General features: G+C 42.0%; 1 protein-coding gene across 4 annotated transcripts in view; it reads left to right on the forward strand.

The window, feature by feature from the left end:
• Window positions 1-22,259, forward strand: part of XDH (xanthine dehydrogenase) — a 61,648-nt gene that overhangs the window by 26,040 nt on the left and 13,349 nt on the right. For all 4 annotated transcript variants that reach the window (XM_080408793.1, XM_080408792.1, XM_080408791.1 and 1 more), the window contains 17 exons: window positions 236-328; window positions 1,098-1,249; window positions 2,185-2,278; window positions 3,101-3,210; window positions 6,944-7,128; window positions 7,654-7,828; window positions 8,290-8,379; window positions 9,022-9,191; window positions 12,390-12,513; window positions 12,924-13,043; window positions 14,271-14,367; window positions 16,340-16,464; window positions 17,224-17,357; window positions 18,805-18,892; window positions 19,520-19,606; window positions 21,038-21,229; window positions 21,719-21,864. In XM_080408793.1, coding sequence (XP_080264919.1) covers window positions 236-328; window positions 1,098-1,249; window positions 2,185-2,278; window positions 3,101-3,210; window positions 6,944-7,128; window positions 7,654-7,828; window positions 8,290-8,379; window positions 9,022-9,191; window positions 12,390-12,513; window positions 12,924-13,043; window positions 14,271-14,367; window positions 16,340-16,464; window positions 17,224-17,357; window positions 18,805-18,892; window positions 19,520-19,606; window positions 21,038-21,229; window positions 21,719-21,864 — 2,182 coding nt within the window. The remainder of the gene's footprint in view (window positions 1-235; window positions 329-1,097; window positions 1,250-2,184; window positions 2,279-3,100; window positions 3,211-6,943; window positions 7,129-7,653; window positions 7,829-8,289; window positions 8,380-9,021; window positions 9,192-12,389; window positions 12,514-12,923; window positions 13,044-14,270; window positions 14,368-16,339; window positions 16,465-17,223; window positions 17,358-18,804; window positions 18,893-19,519; window positions 19,607-21,037; window positions 21,230-21,718; window positions 21,865-22,259) is intronic.

Below are 22,259 nucleotides of genomic sequence, written 5' to 3' on the forward strand. Positions count from 1 at the left end.
AGTGTATTTATGATTATTGTAATCCTAGAAAAGAGTCTCTAAAACTTCTCTGATGGAATTCTGGTATTAGTGAGAAAACAGCTTTTAGTCTGGTATATCTGTGACCTTACATAGTCTCTGTAACAGATGGTCAATGAACTGGCTCTTTAATAGTCTTGTTGCCATTTCTTTGGGAAACAGTTAACTTAAGCTTTGTCACCTGCACGTAACTGAAGGACTCTTCTTTTTCCTTAAGGTATTGAGATGAGATTAAAGAACATGCTGTATCCAGTGATCATAGCACCAGCATGGATCTCTGAAATGAATGCTGTTCAGCACACTGAAACAGGTGAGTAAAAAAGAGGCAGAATACCTGTGAAGTGAGTGGGGACTCCACAGAATGACAAAGAGGATATGAAGGAAAATCCCCAGACTAAAAACTGCTTTCTGTATGCATTGATGCCTCTCCTATGCAGGGAATCGAGTGAGTGATATATATAAAATAATTTGAGAATCAGAGGGCTTTCACTAGTATATCAGACATTTTATGTTTGGTGTGTTATGTATAATGACTGGGTTAATAATGGGTTTCAGCGGACAATCTTTTTATTTAGAAAGATTTTAAAATTAGTAACTGGGGGAAAGATGCTGGATTTGACAAGTCTAAGTGACTAAGTATTGCATTTATATTTGTGGTGGAAATAGGTCAACTTTACAAATAAAGTAATTAGGACAATGTAGTGCATGTGGCCCAATGTCTGGTAGCATGTTTAAGGTGTAGAAACTGGAGAGGAGTTGGAGTTCACTTCTCAAAGGCCAAACTAATACCTATAGGAGGGTAATATCGTTCATAATATAATACACTGAGGCAAAAGGGCGGTGGGTTACTTTCATGTGAGGGGCAGTACCACTATAAGCTGTGATTTAAATGTGAATTTTTTACTGAGAATGTGATGTTGACATGCAGTGTATACAAAATAGTCTAGTGTGACTGAATGTCTTCTCTAAACCCTGCTCTTTGATTAGACTCAGTGGCATCTAAGTTTTATAGACAGTTATAACTGTCTTCCTGTAGCTTAATGTTTGGGAGAGCAACAATTCTTTTTGTTTGTTTACAGGGGTAATCTTTGGTGCTGCCTGTACCCTGAGCTCAGTAGAGGAGGTGCTGAGAAAAGCAGTGGCAGAGCTTCCTCCTTACAAAACAGAGATCTTCCATGCTGTCCTTGAACAGCTGCGCTGGTTTGCAGGGCCACAGATCAGGAATGTTGCCGTAAGTGACTCAGGAGCATTAGGGACTGGAATTGAAAGAGTCTGAGCAGCTGGCCTGCCTCATCCAGTGTCGGTGTGCCTTGTGCTTCTCGCACAAGAGCATTTGCAAACCTAGGCAAAGCAGCTAGTGCACATAAACCAACCCCAGGAAATGATAGCAACATAGGTCTTAGCTGGTGTCTGTGCTATACTGGTATCGCAGACTTAGCAAGCAAGGGAAACCTGGCAGTTGTCCAGCTATTCCATTTCTGTTATCAGGATAAGTAGGGGAAACAGTAGTGAGATTTGACTAGTTTAACAAAAATGTATTTAGAGTGCTGGAAAAACTTCAAAGAAGCAGGAGTGTAGATTTTTGCCAGCTCAACTATGGTAGTTGTAGTGCTAATGTATCAGAGTGGCCAAATTTTCCTCTAGTTTTAAAGGGAAAAGAGGAAGTGGGTTTGGTGTGTTCAAACTCGTTATACTAAAAGAAAAAAAATATCAAGCAAGCAGATGAACCAACCTACCAAACACAAAATTTTGTTCCACAAGATACTGTGCCATACACTTATTATAGCCAAAAAACTTAGGTTCCTGAATGCTACTGAAAAGATACTCTATACTTTCATGACTCTTCCTTTAATTGCAGCTACGGTGATTGAATTTTGGCATTGTTGGGTGTATGTGGTTTGAGCATGAGGTGGTTTTGATGCATTACCCAAAGACTGTTCCTAAAACTGTTATGGGCGAGTGTTAGTATTGACTGGGACAGCAATTGATTTCATGGGGTTTACATTTCCCACTTCATTAGGGGCCTAAAATTGCTGAGTGAACAAAAAGCATTTATCAGAGCTAACCTCTAGTGCACTGTGTATGTAGCAGTGCAGGATTACAAGATACTATGACTGTATCTTCAGTTTTTTAAATATTTATCTGATGCATATATTATCACTCTAGGCTCTTGGTGGGAACATAATGACAGCAAGCCCCATCTCTGACCTAAATCCTGTGTTAATGGCAAGTGGAAGCAAACTGACTCTGGTATCAAATGGTGAGTTCCTTAATTTCCTCGTGGCACTGTGGGGAGTCGGATAGTTAACAGACCTTTGCCATGGATTGTTAGGTCAGGTCAGAACTTGAAAGTGGAAGTTAACATTAAGTAAAATAGGCTTAGTCTGAGTCTTCAGGGGTTTTGCCCTTTTTAAGGCTGAATTCCTAAAGCTAGGCCTAGGTTTGGCTTCCTAAAGCATTTTGAACTTCTATGCCATAATGAATTGCTGGTGCTGTGTATGTATATGTATGTTACAGACATGTCCTTGTGAAGAGCTGGTTGTAGATGTCTATCGATGTAAAAAAATAGACATGACATTGTTTCTGTCACTATCATACCTTGATCATTGTGGATTTTTCAGATAAAGATTTGTCTTTTCTGTGAAGAAGGCCAAATGCCTTGGTATTTGCTCTTAGGAAGATTTTTTTTTTAATAGATTTCTTGAAGTGGACTGTCTGATCAGTGACTTTCTCTTGTACTGGTTTGTGTGCAGCTTAGGGAAAGGGGAAAGAGGGAATTATGTTGGGGTGTTGGAAACTGGTTCACCTGGAGGCTCAGCTTTAATTAGATAAAGGAGGGAGGTCTCTTTGATCAGTTCCTGTGCAAACAAATCGTGTGTAGGCAGAAGATGTCATAGATTCCATAAGGACCAAAGTAAATCTGAGAAAAGCCTTCCTGATTTGGTGAAAGAGGGTGGAAAAATGAAAACTGCTATCATATCATGAGTAATTTGTGTAGGTTGAAAGCTCTTTCACGCAGACAGTTTCCATTCTTCAGCTAAGTTGTTCATTCATCTGCCATTGATCTCTCCTTGCTGTACAGAGGGCAAAAGGACTATCACAATGGATGAGAAGTTTTTCACCGGATATAGAAAGACAATAGTTAAGCCTGAAGAAATACTTCTCTCTGTTGAAATACCCTACAGCAAGAAGGTAAGCTTGTAGGAAAAGACTTCAATGTCCATGGAGCTAAATCACTGTTATCTGAGTGTAATTTTTAGCATTAGGCACCTTTTTCCATGGAGACTGACCTCCAAACGCAGTGTAGTTCCAAGTGGAGCAGGAAGCAGCTAAATTATTTCATAAAAATCTAGCAACATGCTGGTTTTGGCAAGCAAGGAGAACTGGGCTTCATGGTAAAATACATTAAGCCCAAGTGCAAAGAATATAAATTTCACTTTGTCTGAAGCTTTTTGAATGGATTCAGTTATGATGAAAGGTGATGTTCCCAGAGGTCTCAGTTTTGTTGGCAAAATAGTACAGTAAAGGTGCTAGCAGTTCCTGGAGTTCTTGCTTAAATTCTGTGAACTGAAATGGGGAAAAGTGGGGAAAGGTGTGTGTGGATAAGAGGGAAGTTCAGTATGTGCATCCTTGCCTTGCAAGACTGAAACCACAAGGACTGATTATTGGGGCAATGATTAGCAATAAGGACTGATTATTATTTTGGCAATGTGAAGTTGCAACTTCAAATGGGCCTGCAAAACTTCCTTCAAACAGAGCGATGAACACCTCTTCTGTAGCAGCACTAACCATAACTAATTCAGAGTGTCAAAGAGAGAAACCTCTTTTTTCCCTTTAGGGCTGAGAACATCAGGCTGTAGTTTTATGGCTGTGAAGGTATTTACCTTTTTTAGGGCTTAGAGCTAGAAGATGCAAGGATTCACAGTGTAGTGACACATTTTCTTTATAAATGGAAAACACTGATTTACTTGAAATGTCATCATTTTATGAGGTAGAACCAATAAATCCTTTGTCTATCCTCTAGTTTTTCTATCTAACTATAAAGAAAACACAGCTATTTTGTTTATGTTGTTTTCCCATCCATTTCTGAATGATTCTTCTTTGATCTTGTGATAATTGCAGGAAGCATTGCCTTTTGCCAAAATCAGAAACATGCTTGAGGTAGTCAATGGAAATCACCATATTCCTCCACCCATATGACAGTCACGGCAATTCCACAAAACAAATGTCTTGCAGCAGGGCAATGGCTTCACCCCTAGGTTATATGCAGCTCATTGATCTGAAAAACTAAAACAACTTTTGAACTTGCTACTTCATGGTTTCTTGGCTGATCTTTGCTCACAATCAAGTCAGAGAGACTAAAGCTCATCAGAGGATGTCTGAAGGTGCTGGCACGTGGCAGGCAAAGTCTTCTGGAACTGTGATTTCCTCACAACTGGAAGCAGAGCTGTGTCAGCACACAGCTAGATCAAATTTTTTGGTTTATGTTTGTTTGAAACTGGTGTTGCCTTTTGCATTGATGTGGCTTGTCACACCAAGGGTAAGACCGGTGAAACAGACAGAACTATGCTAAAGAAGTTTAGTAGTTTATATGATTCAGTGTTACTGCAGGAGAACTGAGCTCCAGGTAGTTTTTATCGCAGAGCGGCTGTTAAGGGAGAGGAGCTAACAACTTTATTTCCTGCTAGTTTGTGTGTCAGATATTTAAGATATTCAGGGAATAAAGATTTTTGAGTCTATACTTAGAAGGGGATTGCAGCTGAGCAAAGATAGTATTTAGAAAAGGAAACAGCTCACTGGATTAGAGGTAAAATATAAACAGATACCAGAAAAGAAAATTTGTATATAACAAGGCATTCCTAGAAGGACATAACCTTTGTTTAACAACCCTCTTTCTCTTCTGGACTATAAAAACATTCCTTGTGTTCCAGATAATGTTCGCAAATGTTATGCACCACTTATGATATTGCTTACTTAGCAACCATCATTTTTTATGTCCTTTCCCTCGCATACATCTTTCTCTATCACATTTGTCACTGTTACTTGATTTTTGTTATAATAGTGTTCTGTATTGCATAGATGTTTACTGGTTTTCAAATAGAAAAAGCCTGACAACACAATACTTATCTTTGAAAACCAATCTTAACCTACTGTTTGCTCAGTATTCCCGTCATAGGGTCATAGTATTGCATTTTTTGACCTGCTGAAGAGGCAGAAAGTGATCATAAAGTCTTACTTCATCCTTATAGTTAGTATCCTCCAACCTTCATCTGTTATTGATCTCTGTATTCCACAGGGGTAGACTGAAAAAATTGACATGGAAACAATGTTTTTGCAGTTGTGACTATTGCCTATGAATCTTTTTGATCCTGTGGATTTCTTTATGTGCTCCTACCTGGGTTTGCATCTTATCCAGAAGGCGAGAGGGGAGACTAACCTAGGTCCCCAATATTGCAACAAGGGTTTCTTGGTTTTCCTGTGAGAATAACTAACAGAAAAACTTAGAAACATTCACTGTTTAGAGGGGACATGCTCTGTTGTTTTACCAAGAGATAGGGAAGACACGGACAGCTGATGTGATGGTTACTTTACCTACACTTGGTAAGGAAAAATACACAGTACCTTTCCTCCCACAGAACTCTGTACTAAGAAAACTAAGGTGTCTTGTGAGGAGTGAAGGCAAATATTGGCCTTTTGTTGTAGTCATAGTATTGGAAGTCTTCTCTGAAGTGTGCAGTGAGAGAAGGGGCTGCTTTTTCTCCTCTTTAAAATCTAATTGGTTTAACAAGCAGAGTTGCAGAATGTCCTCATTGGGAGGATGCTATTGATGCTCCTCTGTTATTATCTGCTGGCTGCCCACTAATTACTTGAATTCAGGAAATGAAACACACCCTTTGGTTATATCTCCAGTAACAAGTTCTCTGTGCACAAAAGGGGCCTCTTGTGAAACTCTTCTCATTGCCAACAATAGAGGAATTGTTCTTTACAATAATGAAAAAATTGCTGTCCACTTCTGATTAGAAATAATTAATGGAACAAACTGCTGTGCTCTGCAGAGTCACTTGGCCAAGCTATTAGAGAAGAAATTTGGCAGAAAACTCTCCAGAAGATCTGTACAAAGACATCAGATCTGATTCCTCTCTTAGTCTGCAGGATGCCTGAACAGCAATTTGTCCTAATCTGCTGGACAGGCAAGGGGAAAAACTGACTATACTGTGACTCCAGGATGACACTATCACTCGGTGTAGACTGGTGGAGTGTTAATCTCATATTTACTGCCACTCTTCATAGGAGAGCTGCTGAGTTTTGTGAGTTGTAGTCACTGGTGGATTTACAAGAATTTCCGCGCTCTGTGGAGATCACCAGAGGATTCAGAGTAGTTACTGAGAACTGTATTTGCAATAACAGATTGAAATTGTCTTATATTAATTAGTCTGGTCTATTCTAGAACTGTGAGACATCTGTGATTATTTCAGTTCTTGCAGAGTTGAAAGACTTCTGAAGGGGTTTATAATATGAGTTTTACTGATTAGGTTTCCATCTTAGCAGCCTGGAAGAAAGAGAAAGTTGCTGAGGAACTGTAAGCTTGTTTACTAAAATAAAATAAAATAATCTGTCTTGGTTCTTCCTCTTAAGATATGGAAAAAAATGTGATAGATGCAAGCAGATCTGTCAGAGCTCATTTCCCACACAGTCCTAGGTTGCTAATAACCACTGTTCCAATACATTGGAATTGATCATTGAATGATGTGAAAATATACAGCGCTACCTGAACAAACACGTTGTGCTTGGCCCTGCAAGATGAATCAACCAGATATAGTTCCTGGAATAGCTCATTCATATAGAAATAGGTTAACACCTTGTCATATTTATACTCCAAAGCATGCCAAGGCAGAGAATAAATAAATATTTTCCTGTCTTCTAGGGTGAATACTTCTCAGCTTTCAAGCAGGCTTCTCGTCGGGAGGATGACATTGCTATTGTGACCTGTGGGATGAGAGTCCTGTTCCAAGATGGCACTAGCCGAGTGGAGGAGATAAAACTAAGCTATGGAGGAATGGCTCCTACAACGGTCCTGGCACTAAAAACTTGCCAGGAGCTTACTGGCAGGTAGGAATTTTTCTGTGATAGAAAGGCTCTCTGATGCAAAGGTGCTGAATTTTACAGGATACTGTAAATACTATAAATTCTTTCTGATAGTACACAGAAGGAGCAAGTGGAGGAAGTGTAGCTATACTTCTGTGGCTGGCTGTGTTTTGTGTGATGCCCTGCTGACTCCGGTACTCCTTACCCTCAAAGATCCATGTCAGTCCCTCACTGAGCACAGTTTCCTTGCTAAATTTGTTCATCCATTGAAGTAGGCAGAAGCTAGATGTGGGGATGACCTACAAAACTGATTTTCTTTCAAACTGGGTTAAGAAATCTGTGGTGTTATCATTTAATAACTTTGCCACATCTTTAGAAAAGATGATAGGAGCTCAAGATGAGAGCGAAGCTGACACATATACTATAAACAGAGATAGAACAGGGGGCTGTTGCTTGAGAGCTTGCAGGGGCTGCCATGTCAAAAGAGTTAGTCTTTCTCCGTGATATTTAGGTCTGAGTATGGGCTCTGTCACCTTTGTTCCCTTGCAGAGACTGGAATGAGAAGCTGCTGCAGGATGCCTGCCGCTTATTGGCGGGTGAGATGGATCTGTCTCCTTCTGCACCTGGTGGGATGGTGGATTTCCGACGCACGCTTACACTCAGCTTCTTTTTCAAGTTCTACCTGACGGTCCTTCAGAAACTGAGCAAGAACCACAATGGCACTGTGAGTGCTGCTAGGGAAGGCAGATTTGGGGAAGAACCACCTGTATGTACCGTCCTGTTGGGGAGGCATGGGGAGGGTTCAGATTCAAGCAGAGTCATACCTGATGGTAAACTCCATGTTGCAATAGCTGCCAGAGCTACTCTGCTCCTTATGCTGCGTAACAGTGACTAGTCTATCTTCCCACCTGCTTTCTTGTGGCATCCCCGCCTGTGCTGTGGAAGGATGCTGATTTGTGGGTTCACAGGAGAATTCCTGGACTTCTCCACTTGGTTGCATTACAGCTGCCCTCATGGGTCTGTGGCTGTTCTTTGTGCAGAGCCTGAGCTCTGTTTGCCTTTCACCCAGTAAAAGTTGAATTATCTTCACTGGAAGATGGAGAATAGAGAATATCCTGGGCTACTGGGGAATGTGAGAAAGGGACTGGCAGGGAAGATGATTGTTCTTTAATATGTCTCTGGCAGAAAAATCTGTGTGAGCCCATCCCCTTGAACTACATCAGTGCTACAGAGCTGTTTCACAAAGATCCCATTGCAAATGCCCAGCTCTTCCAAGTAAGTAGCAGTACTTGCATGATGTAGATCCAGGCTTTTCTGTGCTTCTCCCTTCTCAGGTCGTCCCTCTGAGTATGGGCAATACATGAACTTATATAATGCCGTTCCTGAGGCTTATATTTGGGCCTCAGTCCCTTCCTTGCTTTAGGGTACAATGTCCTTTCCTGTCATTGCCCAAGACTGTTCCTGACATGTACAGCTTCAAAAAAATTGCTGCAGGTAGCACTTTCCTCTTGCAGCCAGCTCCACATCAAAGCTCAAATTTTCCTGCTGCTTTTCCCCACTTACAGCCTGCTTTTCTTTGTATCTCTCAGACTTCAGATTCAGGATATATCTGCTTCCTTATTTCTCTGTTAATGACCTGTTCTCTTCAGCTTTGAGAATAGAAACTAGTTTCAGAACTTGAACCTTTCATGCAAGCTGTCACATCATAGCAGTTTGAAAAACCGAATCCCTTTCACTTCTTTCTCTGTAGCCCCCTCTGTAGCCACTCCATCTTGTTTACCATCCTTTCCCACAGGACTGAGTCCCCATCCCATTCCCCATCTCTCTAGAATGTCTCATGGTGCCTTTTGCTCTCCCATCAATGCTTCCGTCTCCTGCAACCTAAGCAGTAGTAGTCAGTTATGTGTTTTACTCCAGGAAGTGCCCAGGGGGCAGGCAGTTGAAGATATGGTGGGTCGGCCTTTCGTGCACGTTTCAGCAGCCAAACAAGCATGTGGAGAAGCTGTTTACTGCGATGACATCCCTCACTATGAGAATGAGCTGTATCTAACACTGGTGACCAGCACCAAAGCCCACGCTAAGATCCTGTAAGTGTTGCTTCTGAGTTTCAGCTGTTGGAAGCATCCAGTGCCTGGTGGCTTAGAAAACAATGATCTGTCAAGTTGTGGGTGATGGAAAGGTTTTTGCCTTAGTGGGAACTCCAGTTCATTGCACATTGTTACGTGGAGGAGAGCTGTATGGGTTACAGCTGCCTTGCGAGTCTGCATGTGTAGGAACATGAGGGAATTAACACCAGACTTGGAGCTTTGCTGAAGCACAAATCCCTCAGCCCTTGCAACCTTCTTGCATGTCCCATCTCTTCTACTCAAGCATGCAGGATTAAAAAGGAGCAGGGTAGGAAAGCATTACAGTGTCTAAGGAGATGCCATTTTAATCACTAACCAGAGCATGCAGTTTGAATGTGCTCTTTCTACCTAAAAATTTAGATTGTAACGTGCGGTTCCACCACAGCACTCCAGCTGGTGAGTCAGCTGTGTGTGTACTGTCTTCTGGTTTTTGCCTTGCACTGACTATGATCAAGCCCCCTGCATAACAGTCCTATGTGAGTTAGCTTCAGCTGTTCGACATAGACCTGTTTGTGCTTCGCTGTAGCAAGGTGGATAGGTCAGTGTTTGGAAGTGCAGCTGTCCTTGAAAATGTCTTGTCTGTGCAGGGTATGACTGATGCATAGTTTATAACAGTAGTGACTAACCAACTCTGAAATGCCTATCCTGGCAGGTAATGTCATCTATGTTCTCGTATGAGTTTTAATGCTGTTATGTCGCAGGACTGATGGCCCCCCACAATCCTTGATTGTGCTTACGCTGTGGTGGCTCTGCGGGCTCTCATCTGCCCTCAGCTGCTTTGGTGTGGGACATCGCATTACGTTGCCTGGTGTCACCCTCAATAGCATTGCAATGTGCTGTTCATTTCTCAGGCAATACTTCCTGCCTATTTAAGCTTTGTGTCCAGAGGTTTCCCACAATGGTCAAACACGGGGTGGGCACCATGGTGGTCATGGATGCACAGATGTAGCCGTTGACTCCCAGGTTATGAAAGAAATTGCTCTGTCATCATACTTGAACCATAGGTATTGCAGTGTGGTCATTGATGAGGGCTGCAAATGCATAAGCATTATTACTACTTCCAGTGCAGATGGGGCAATAGAGAAAGCACCTGTGCCTCTGACCACAGTATTTTCTAGAAGTTGCTGTACGCATTCTCTTGCATTTGCATTGCATGCTCGTATTTCAGGCTGTGAGCCTGTATTGTTCTGTAAAGGAAGTACTAGAATATTTCATCAGGTGACGGAAGTATGTCAGCCTATGATTTTGGCACTCAAAATATTGGCTCTGAAAGCTTCTACTTCACCCGCATCAGATTTTGACCACTGAGTGGAAATTAGAAGTCATCAGCCTCTGTATTTCTAACTAAAGGAAACTGTCAGGGGGCTGTTTCTCAGGCGTTACTGCAGAACCACGGGAAAGTGAACTTTCCAAAGAAAAATAGCATTGTCTTCGGTTCCTGGTGTCTAAGAGTTCATGTGGGAAAGTTCATTCAGACATTTAATGTCTTTTTGAAAAAGTCTGTAGCTCACTGGGATGCATAAACAGCTACTTTCAGGCACAGTTTGCACTGGAGTTTCAGGAATCTAAACAAGCATGCTGAAAAAATTGCAACAATTTACAGAAAACAATAAATCATTCAGCAGAGACAAAGCCACAGCTTTTCTATTTGCAACAATTCCCTTGTAAAGCAAGACAATTATATAGCCAGTGTACAAAACGTTACAAAAGAAGCTTGAAAGTATTTTGTAATATATTTTTTATGAAGTGCTTCTTATAAATTAAATTGTTTCACTTTTCTAATTACTTTTTCCTGCTTGTCAATTAGTTTTAAGTCTGTAAATGATTCAAACAGACAATTTTTTTGTTAGATACCTCTTTTGCTACCGAAGAAAAGCCTTTCGTGAAGCTTATTGGCTCTTGGAGCATCATTTCTTTTGCATCCTTTTAAATACCCTACCACTTCCTCGTGATTGATACTCAACTTCTCCCTGACTCACAGCCACATTTTTTTTCTAGAGTTGAACCCACAGTAGATGATATATTTCTGCAGTAAAATTTCGTGTTTATCAATAGACAGAGAGGAATCTTGCCTTAACAGAATCATGGCAGCTAAGACCACAGTGGAGACATGCCATCACTAACATCCATCTGTCTTTGCTAAAGGGTATCAAGGGATACAGGCTAGGGGTTAACCTGCTGGGAGGCAGCTCTGCAGAGAAGGACCTGGGATTCTGGTGGGCAGCAGGTTGCCCATGAGCCAGCAGTGTGCCCTGGTGGCCAAGAAGGCCGGTGGGATCCTGGGGTGCATCGGGAGCAGCGTGGCCAGCAGGGCGAGGGGGGTGACCCTCCCCCTCTACTCTGCCTGGTGAGGCCACACCTGCAGTGCTGTGCCCAGTGCTGGGCTGCCCAGGTCAAGGGAGACGGGGAGCTACTGGAGAGGGTCCAGCGGGGGCTGTGAAGATGATGAGGGGGCTGGAGCATCTCCCTGCTGAGGAAAGGCTGAGAGCGCTGGGGCTGTTCAGCCTGGAGAAGGCTGAGGGGGATCTTATCAATGCATACAAATGTCTTCAGGGCGAGTGTCAAGGGGACGGGGCCAGGCTCTGTTCAGTGGTGCCCAGCGACAGGACAAGGGGCAACGGGCACAAACTGCAACACAAGAAGGTTCTTCTGAATATGAGGAAGAACTTTGAGGATGACAGAACACTGGGACAGGCTGCCCAGAGAGGCTGTAGGGTCTCCTGCTCTAGAGACTTTCAAAACCTGCCTGGATGAGACTGTGCAACCTGCTCTAGATGAACCTGCTTTAGTGAGGGCTTGGACTAGATGGTCTCCAGAGGTACCTCCCAACCGCGACCATTCTGGGATCTATAGTACATGTGGTAATTGGATCAAGTTCAGGTACGGCTTAGGGAAAAGATGTATGATACAGTATAATCCAAAGAAGCAGACTAGTGATCAGACTCAGTCAGGATTCAGATTATCCATATAGATCCCAAATGATTTTAGTCTAATGTTGCCCTTTCTGCCTTGGTCTCACATGATATTCAGGTGACAAATTCCTTCTCTTTTGCAGAACCAAACTTCAGGGAATCACGCCTGAAAATGTATTGGTATCTCATAAGCGCTGTCAAAAACAAAAATGAGAAATAATAACACTGCCTCTCCTCCTTTCTTTAGTTCTGTAGATGCATCTGAAGCCCAGAGTGTTCCTGGGTTTGTGTGTTTTGTCTCCGCCAAGGATGTTCCTGGCAGTAACATCACTGGCATCGCTAATGATGAGACCGTCTTTGCTGAGGACGTGGTATGTGGTTAAAAATAGCCTTTTCCAATCACACTGCTCAGGAGATAAGATTTCTTATTGTCTAGTGAAGTCCTCTACCTTATACAGAAATAAATCCGAACTGCACTGGAGTCAATAGCAATCTTGGTGCCAAATTCAATAAGGCCCGAGTCCCTTTGCCCCACACCCCTCTCCTCTGTGTTACCTGCTTTATTCTTCTCTAAGCTGTAGGCTACTGGGACAGGCTCGTTCACTTGGTTACTGTCCAAAGTTGTTTGTGATTGTTTTCCCTTGACTGGTTTTAAACAAACCAGTCTGAACAAACCAATGAAAAACTGCCCAAAAGGAGCAGATGAACAGAATTATCATGAGCCTCTCAGTAACTGCATATATACACTCCAAATAATGGTGGGTCCTAATCTTGCCTGTAGGTCACTTGTGTTGGTCATATCATTGGTGCAGTTCTTGCAGACACACAAGAACATTCCAGAAGAGCAGCTAAAGCTGTAAAGATTAAGTATGAAGAACTCAAACCTATTGTCACAATTCAGGTAAGATGGCTCAGATCTGCTTCTGCATTTAGCTTGGGGACCCCCTGGTGTCTAGTTAACTTCTGTTCTCACACATGGTTATTTAGCCACATCTTTTGCTAGTCTTTGTGGGTGCAGCAGGATATAGATAGAAGGAATCTGCATATTTAAAGAGGACACACCTTTATGTGGTACTGATTGGGTGTACGCTAACTTGTTCTGTGTTATTTAAAGCTAAGATAAACCAAACTCTGGTATATAAATTGTGCTCAGCAAAAATTTGTTTAAATTAACAAGGTTACTGTCAGTTACATTCTTACCTGCAGGTGCTTGCTTTCAATAGTCTCTGGTATGGTCCTGCTGACTTCATTGGTATTCATTCATTCTTCATTCTCTGGTTTATAACACTTAATAATAGGATGTGAAAACATCTCTTCTAGCTCTCACTGCACTGCTTTTCTCAGATTTCTGCAGACCACTTATTTAGTTTCTAAGCTGATGAAATTAATTTTCAAGACTTCACTCTCCACTGTGAACATTTCCACTGACTGTATGGACACAGCCCTTAAGTGGCTTTTCTCAAAGATGAAGAAAGTAATGTCAACAATTTGTGTCATTTCATGCTTTCTTTTTTAACTAGTAGAGTTGTTGACAAGATTTCCTTACGTGAAAGTAAAAGCAAATGATAATATCTAATACAGCATTCACATCTAGAAATGAGAAACACTGTATGAAGCTGTTATTGGGTAGAAATTAGGACCATGGGTTTCTAATTATTTTTTAATGGTCAGTATTTCATACCATGTATTTTGTAATGTGAATTGTATTCATGTAGATACAAAGACTCTGAATTGTCTAGTACAGACATTGGTACTGTCATCTGTGGACAGAGGTTTTGGGTTGTTTGTTTGATTTCTGGGTTCACAAATGTGTGAGAACTTTTCCTTTTCTGAGACTTCTAGTTGTTTATTCAACCAGAGAAGATGAGAGTGGAGCCAAAAATGTGCTGCTGCTGCTGATGTTGTTTGATTGTTCTGTGGATCTGGGTTGTGTTGTGGCTTTTTTTATTATGGAAAGCTTCAATTCTGGCAAAAGTGAAATGTCTTTGTAGAGCTTCCCCAAGAAAAGTTATTGTATATTAGCTCAGAAGTTCTTGTGCTTTTTATCTTGGATATTTTTTCCTCAGTCAGAGAAAGCTTTGTTTTCACCCTGCTTCCACAAAAATTTCATTGTGTCATTGTTTCCTAGGAAGCCATTGAGAAACAATCCTTTCTTAAGACTATAAAGAGGATTAAGAAGGGAGATGTGAAGAAAGGATTTGAAGAATCTGATCACATTTTGGAAGGTGAGAATAAGCATTTATACTTCTTTTAAATTAGGATAGTTTGTGACAAAAGTCGAGCTATCAGCCTCCTTTTTATGCATATGAGACAGAATTCATGAAGTGAGGCTTGTGGGGCTAAATTAGTTTAATATTAAGTCTCAGCTAACTGTTTATATACAAATAGCTCATGAATGATTTAATTTCAATTTCAAACAGACTTGGATGCTCGCAGCTGTGCCCCTGTAAACACTCTCTTCCAATGAAAGGACACTTTTTTTTTTAAAGCAAATATTCTACAAAGTGATTTTTTTCTTTTTTTGAAACTTATCCATATAGGAGCTTTTTTGCTGTCCATACATAGTCTGGTCTGAATCTTCTAGACAGTCAGATTCCTTTAACCCGGTATACGATTGTATTTTATGAAAATGGGACATAAATGCATCTGAAAATCTGATCCACTAACATTGGTGGCTGTAGGTGTCATGAAGAACATGGCACTGCCCTGTAACGCTTTCTCAACATTGACCGTTGGTCTGTCTCTGAGGACAGGTTTTTTTTGGTGGGCTGCTTGGTTTCATTTAGTTGGAGTCTGCCGAGCAGGTTGTACAGACATGGGTTAACACAGCAATTATCAACAGTTGTTTAAAATCGTTGAGTTAGAAGGGAAGAGTGCCAGAGCTGTGAACTAGAATATTCTGTCAGACCAATGTTATTGTTTGGTGTATGTATCACGATCAATAGCTCCCGAGAGGAGGAGTGTCAAACATCAGACCTTTTGAAGGATTATGTATTTATCAATAAAAGGGTGTTGTATTCCTCTTATAGATCTGAGAGGGAAGTTTAATCAGTTACAGACACAAAGCCTGCTACGAAGGGATTATCTCAAAGATCACAGGGAAGCAAAAACCCCTTACCTCCTTGTGGAGGAAGAGGGAAGTTATTTAACAGAAACACCCATTTCCAGGTCTGTTGTTTGCTGTATTTTGGTACACATTGCTGAGACTTTGCTCTGCAGTCAGCCACTGGTGCTGGCACTTCAAAGGTGTCAGAAGCTGTTAACTGTTTCTTGTAGTGCACCATATTGCACAAAATGAAACCACTGTGCCAGGCAAGGCAGAAATTCTTCTCAGCTAGAAGAATAGCTTATTTAAAAGGCTGCAGTACTGTGTGAATGCCAGGCCAACCCCGTCGAGGAGACAAGAGAAGGGCCCCTGCTACATATCAGAGTAGGCGTTGTCTCATACACGTGCCCATTTCTCACTGATGTACCTAATGAAGGCAGCTATTTTGTTGTTGCTGAATTGAATAAAAGGAAGAGAGGAACAGGATTTCACGAACTGCTCTGAATATTAATTTTGGCAGCTGAATAGACCAGGGCCATGACTGAGAAAGGAGGTTGATTCTGACATTTAATAGCATGTAGCATGACTGGAAATTGTACCCTCAGCACTGCCAGGTAGGATGTCCTGGGAAAGAGCCACTGGCAGTGACAGAGAGATGATTTGAAGTTAGATCTTCTTAAGGCATTTTGGCTTTCTATTTTTGTTCCCCTGTTTCAAAGTGCGTAACCTTGTACTTGATCTGCTCAGCTAAACTATGCTTGATTTATTTTTATCCTTCATCTCAGTGGTGTTATGAGGGCAGTCTGAAAGGCACCAAATACTGCATCTTAAGGGATGCTAGGTTAATGGCATGGCGTGCAGGATTATTTTTGAAATGCCAGCCACTTCCACTTGTGGTTTTGGACTGAAGATTTCTAGAAAGTGGAGGTAGGGGGCAGTATCTGGGGTGCTTTTGGGTTTTAGGGTTTATTTTTGTAATGTTGAACCAGAAGTATCAATTTTAGAGCTAGGGATATCCAATGCTGGGCAATGCAAAGGGTTTTCATTTTACACTTGTCAAAAAGGCGATAGCTTACGAGCAGTATGTGACAAGAGACAACTTAAAACACCAGGGACACCTTATTTTTGAGGCATTTCTTTCCATTTTCTAGGTGAGATGTACCTTGGTGGGCAAGAGCATTTCTATCTGGAAACTCATGCTACTGTGGCTGTGCCAAAGGGGGAAGATGGTGAGATGGAACTCTTTGTGTCAACGCAAAACCTAATGAAGACACAGGTACTGTCTCGTTGACCTGCTACCTAAAAGGCATTTGTTTCTCAGTTTCAGACTAGATAAATGGTTGTTTTACAGTTGGTCCTATCTTGTCTTGAATTAAAAAAACCCAAACAAACAAACCAACAACACCACATAGACTTAGAGTTGGGTACTGGATCCAATCTACCCCACTCCTGTCCTGAATCTGCTTCCAGGTGACAGAGATGTTTCTGTTGGCAGCACATCTTTGTCCCCAGGGATTGAATGCTTAACCCTTTCTAGAGAGGGTGCCAGCTGGTCAGTAGGCATGGCTGTTGAATGACATGTCAGAAAGAGGTGGTATAAGCACTGACTACATATACCAACTCTGCCATCTTGTGAGAGAGGCTGCTGGCACTATGGGGTGTCTTTGGCCTGTTTACTGACTCACCAAGACTGCCCAAAGGTCTCATAATAGAGTGAGGAGAATGGACAGAGTGGTATGGATGTCAGACTCTGTGCTAAATGAGACCTGTGTCTTGGTAACCTCACCTCATGTCAGTTTCTTCCTGAATCTGGTGCTGTCCGCTGAAGCACTGTGTGCCTTCCCACCTCAGAGATGAAATACTGAACTTACTGGTTCCGATTGCACCAAGTCCAATTGCAGGACCAATAGGACTTGCAATGTAACGGAGTATTTGCACTGCTGCTTTGATTGCAGAAAGGCAATATGTTGGTATCGTATCTAGTTCTCAACACAGCTCAGCTCTGTACGTGTTCTGCTGTTCCATTTTCCTTTAGGAGTTTGCTGCTAATGCATTGGGAGTCCCATCAAATCGGATTGTGGTTCGAGTGAAAAGAATGGGAGGAGGGTTTGGAGGAAAAGAGACTAGGAACACTATTTTGACAACTGCAGTAGCTGTTGCAGCCTTCAAGTAAGTTTGGGTGTGGGGAACAGGGCTTTTCCTTTCAGACTGGTCCAGCCTGCTTCTTTCTGGGACACTATTTGCACTGGAGCACTTTCAAGACTCTTCATGCCTTGTTACTGTAGAGCTTATAGCAAGCCTGGGATTTCCCAAAGGATGTACCTAATGGCCTTTTAGCTGGTAGGAGGAATTGAACCAGCTCAGAGGGGCTAATCTTATGCGTGAATGTCAGCTTTTAATAGTAAAGGGGGAAAACTCCTTACTCTGCTCTGAAAACTCTTGTATCACAAATTATCTGCCTCTCCATCACAAACCTTTTAAAAATCCAGCACTAGCCATGCTTGCTTTGTGTAATAGAGGTATGAGAGTCTCTTCCTTGCTTGAAACTCCACTACACCAACCTTGGACCACTGTTTCTCTGCTCTTCTACAAACTGTCTCTGGGTTTTTCCCTTGGAAGGGTGGCAGGCCACTGAACAGAAATCCACACTTTTCAAACCCCTAAAAACTCAGGGAATGGACCTAGGCTATAACCATTTGTGAAGCATAGATTTGAAATGTGCTTCTGGTTTCTGAAGTTTTGATATAGGCTTGTCTTTAACTGTGCAAGTTTCTGTGGTTGTGAGGGAACACGACCTCTGAGATGACATTTGTGTAGTGTGCATAACACCGCCCTTCCCAATACGGCCCTTGTAGTTCAGAATGCATCCCACTGGCAATGCTAGGTGGGTCTTGCAACGCAGTAGCAATTTAGTAAAGTACCTTTGGAAGAGGAGAGCCAAAATGAAGCTCCTGTACTTAAATCAGCTTTGTTTTTCCTGCTTTGAGCAAACCGCCTGCTTTCTCTCATTAATCAGTAATACATCTGCATTTTTTTCCTTTATCTCCACCATCCAAACTGCTGTTTTATATCCGAAAGGTTATGAAATAAAATCTATGGCATTCCCTAGATATTTGTACAACCTGAAGAGAGTCACTGGGAAGGCAGAATTGTTAGAAAATGAAGAGCAGCTCCTCTGCTCCTTGTTTTCCTCCTTGGATAATAAATAAGCAGATAAACAAGGTCAAATTGAAGGCTAGTTCATACTTAGCATTATTATATAACTCCGTATGGCCTTCTCTTTTGCAAAGCTGAGACAGTGCCTTGAGAAATAATCTGGAAAATGGTGATTGCTCAGTTATTAGCATCTGTCTCTGTAAGAGATTCTTTTTAATACTAGAGTCTCCACGAGAGTTTCGATGAACAGGTCCCAGCCTGAAGTTCTTAATTTTTTTTCCCTTTTTTCTCAGTCTTGCCATCTTCTTAAGAGGAAGATATGTAAACCAAGCAGTTTACCCCTAACTCCCCGTTGCCGCTCTAGAAAGACAATGCTCACCCAAAAGAGGAGAGTCTTGCTCTGTAGGGCCTGTATTGTGGTGTGTTTCAGGCTTTGCCTGATAAATATATCCTTTAACAGAACTGGCCGCCCAGTAAGGTGCATGCTGGATCGAGATGAGGACATGCTGATAAGTGGTGGCAGACATCCCTTCCTGGGGAGGTACAAGGTATGCATACATATGAAATGAATGCATGTTGACTCAGTGTCGTCACCTGAAATGTCAGAGTAGTAAAATGCTGTGAAAAAATTGCTGCTCCGGTTGTTTCACTGCTGATCTCCCCTGCTGCAAACGGATCAGGTCAGCTGGATTATAGCATTTTTTCTGTTAAAGTACTGCAGAGGTTCTTTTGGCTTAGATGGTTCCCTTCTTGTGACCTCAGCACAAATACTTCCCTCTTCCTTGCGACTGAGGTTTTGCCCCTTTCATAATCCCATCGCTTTTAGATGCTCCCCCATTGTTTATGGTATAACTCCACTGTTTGTTTTGACAAATTTCCTTTCCTCTTCAATCCCTATGCAACTGCTTCTGCTCTTCAAAACAAAAACCTGTTAAGGAAAGTGTGGCTGTGACAACTGGCCAGCACTTATTTTAGAAGAGGTCTCTGAAGCAAGATTAAGATGCATACACAGACCCTTTACTGGGAAGCTTCCTCAGCTGCTGCCTGTGCTTGTCCTATACGGCAGCAGAGGACAGTCAGCCTTTTGCCTGCGTAAGGTCCATTCAGTTTTTGGAGGGAAGCATGAAACAGAGCATTCTATAGGAAACGGATCACTGAGGACACTCTCTTGACAGGTTGGTTTCATGAAGAATGGGAAAGTCAAGAGTCTGGAGGTGTCATACTACAGCAATGGGGGCAACTCTGTAGACCTCTCTTATGGTGTAAGTAAAACTTTGACGGCTAACTAGACAGAAGATATTTCCCTGTGCAACCTTTTGCTCTGACTTCAGAGAGTTGTTGGCTACAGCATTGCTTGCACATCTTGCTCTCAGACATGACTGAAACCAGACCTTGCTAGGTTTCTGAAGCTTCTACAGCTGCTCTCTGTGCCAACTGACCTGCCTTGGCATGTGCCACATAATTCTTATTGATGCTGTAATAGCTTGGATTAGGCAAAAGGGTCAAGAAAGTTTGCTTTGCATTACAGGGAGCTGTGATGGGAAACTTGTTGCACAATGCAAGATGACTGACAGTTCCCCAGCTTTGGGAAAAGCTAGTTCCTTGGTATTAGAAACATCCAAGTTAGTAGGCTGATCAGGGCAGAGTGCCTAAATCAGCAAGTTTCTTAAGGACTGGCTAAAGTTAACATTGCATTCACAGGCACTAAGAATAGGCCTGACTCACACATTTGACTCCAAGAATTTTTGTGCTCATGAGTAAAAAACTTTCCTTTTCTTTTGTCCGAGTGACCAACCCAATAGCCTAGTGTCAGTCAAGTTTATTCTAGCTCCCTTTCCTAGTCCACTGAGTCTTTGATCATTTTCTGCAAAAATGAATCAATTTTAGTAGGAGAGAACTGCAAAATCTCTTGACCATAGCCAATTTGACGCTAGCAATGCGGTTGGTGCTGGGCAAAGCAGAATTGCAGAGAAATGTCTTTGCATAAACCAAGGGCCTGTCTGAGAGTACATCTATGGGAACTGTCTTTTTGACCGTGTCTGAATCGGGGAACTAGCAAGTGCTCCATGTTGAAATAAGGTTGGGGTGTGCATAATCTCCTCTCTGTGCTGCTGCTGGAAGGGAGATCTGGGAACACAAACCAGAAAGAAGCTCTCGTCCTTTCCCAGTTTGGACCATTAGAGGACAAAGATCTCAAACCTTGCAGTTTAGATGTAGCTACTGAAAATCTTTATTTCATATAGCTGCCCTTACTGCCATAGCCCAGTTGCTGAGTCACTTAATATCAGCAAGCTTTCTTTTCCAGTAACAGATTACTCAGTGTAATTAAAAGAATATTCTGGTTCTTCCAGGTGAGTAATGGTATTTAGTAGCAGTTTGGCTCAGCATGAGCCCGTGGCCAACAAAGGACTTTGAAGCTCAATCTGTCCCAGGGTCTCAAGTCTCAGCAGAGAAGTATGCTTACTGTCCTGGCCTTCAGGAGGGTACCACTTGACACACCATTGCAAATGGGCGGAGTACTGACTGCACCGCAGTGCTCATCCAGCTGTGTTGACTACAGAATTGCAGGATACAAGAGAAAGTGCTGGTTGTAAATTAGCTTCAGAGCTTTCTGTCTGGTTTTGGTAGCTAGTAGGAAGTCTGACATGATTCATGGAAAATGTGTTCACCCCCATTTTCCTTCTCTTCACCAGGTTATAGAGAGAGCCCTGTTTCATTTGGATAACTCCTACAACATTCCTAATGTCAACAGTGTGGGCATTGTTTGCAAGACCAACTTGCCTTCCAACACAGCCTTCCGTGGCTTTGGAGGGCCCCAAGGAATGATGATCGCTGAGTGCTGGATGAGCGACATTGCTCAGAAGTGTGGCCTGCCACCTGAGGAGGTACAGATCCACTGACACATTTCAGGGTGGTACTGCCTTTGAATAAGCTCAGGGAACTGAACTACAGAAAATGACTAAGCATAAGAACTTTTGCTTCATTTTTGCTAAGCCCTTAGCAGAATCTCAAACTTTCTGTAGATCTGCCACATTATAGCATGGATTATCTTCTGCTTCATTATATTCCCTGAATAGCTTCAGTTGTGAAACACCTGCTTTAAGGATAGATATTAAAAAATAAAAAGTCCAAAGGCACTAAGTACCTTAATCTTATTTACAATGTGCTTAAGTCCGAACCTCTACTGAAAATTCCCAGCCTTAATGTTTTAGTCCCCCTTTCCCATAAACAGATACATGTCTGTTAATTCTATTGTTCTGTAGAGTGAGCGGAGGAATAACACTAGGAACCAACATGTTTTTGATGTCATCTATTAAAAAGACCTAGTCTGAAACATTAAACTTGGCATGTCCTTCATATGTCTCTTTGGGAAGGTGCGAAAGCTCAATCTTTATAACGAAGGAGACCTGACTCATTTTAACCAAAAGCTGGAGGGATTTACTCTACGAAGATGCTGGGATGAATGTTTGTCAAGCTCTAGCTATCATGCCAGGAAGAAATTAATTGAAGAATTCAACAAGTAGGTGTTCCGGAGCTGTCCTGTTACTGAGTGCACCTGTTGCCTACTAACCTCTGAAGTTTTCTTAGCAGCTTGAGTGATATGAAGTCAGACCTTATATTTGCATTGACTTCTAAAAATTTCTCTGTTTGAAATATATGCATGTTCACTGTGGGAAGAAACTTCTATCAGTGAGCTGGTAGCTTAAATAAGGCAGGATTCAGATCTAGCATGACATAAATTTGTAAGGGAAATGTAGAAAAGGGAGAGGGTGTTTGCTAAGTCCAAGCAGGCTTTTCAAATGGCTATCAAGGTAATTTGCTTAGGCTTTCCCCTGCCTTATAGTCTTTTTTTTTTTTCCTAGTTGGCTTGTATGTACAACTGAATAGTTAATAATCCAGACAATTGCTTCTATA

This window comes from Falco punctatus (genome assembly GCF_963210335.1).
Source record: "Falco punctatus genome assembly, chromosome: 12".
NCBI lineage: Eukaryota > Metazoa > Chordata > Aves > Falconiformes > Falconidae > Falco > Falco punctatus.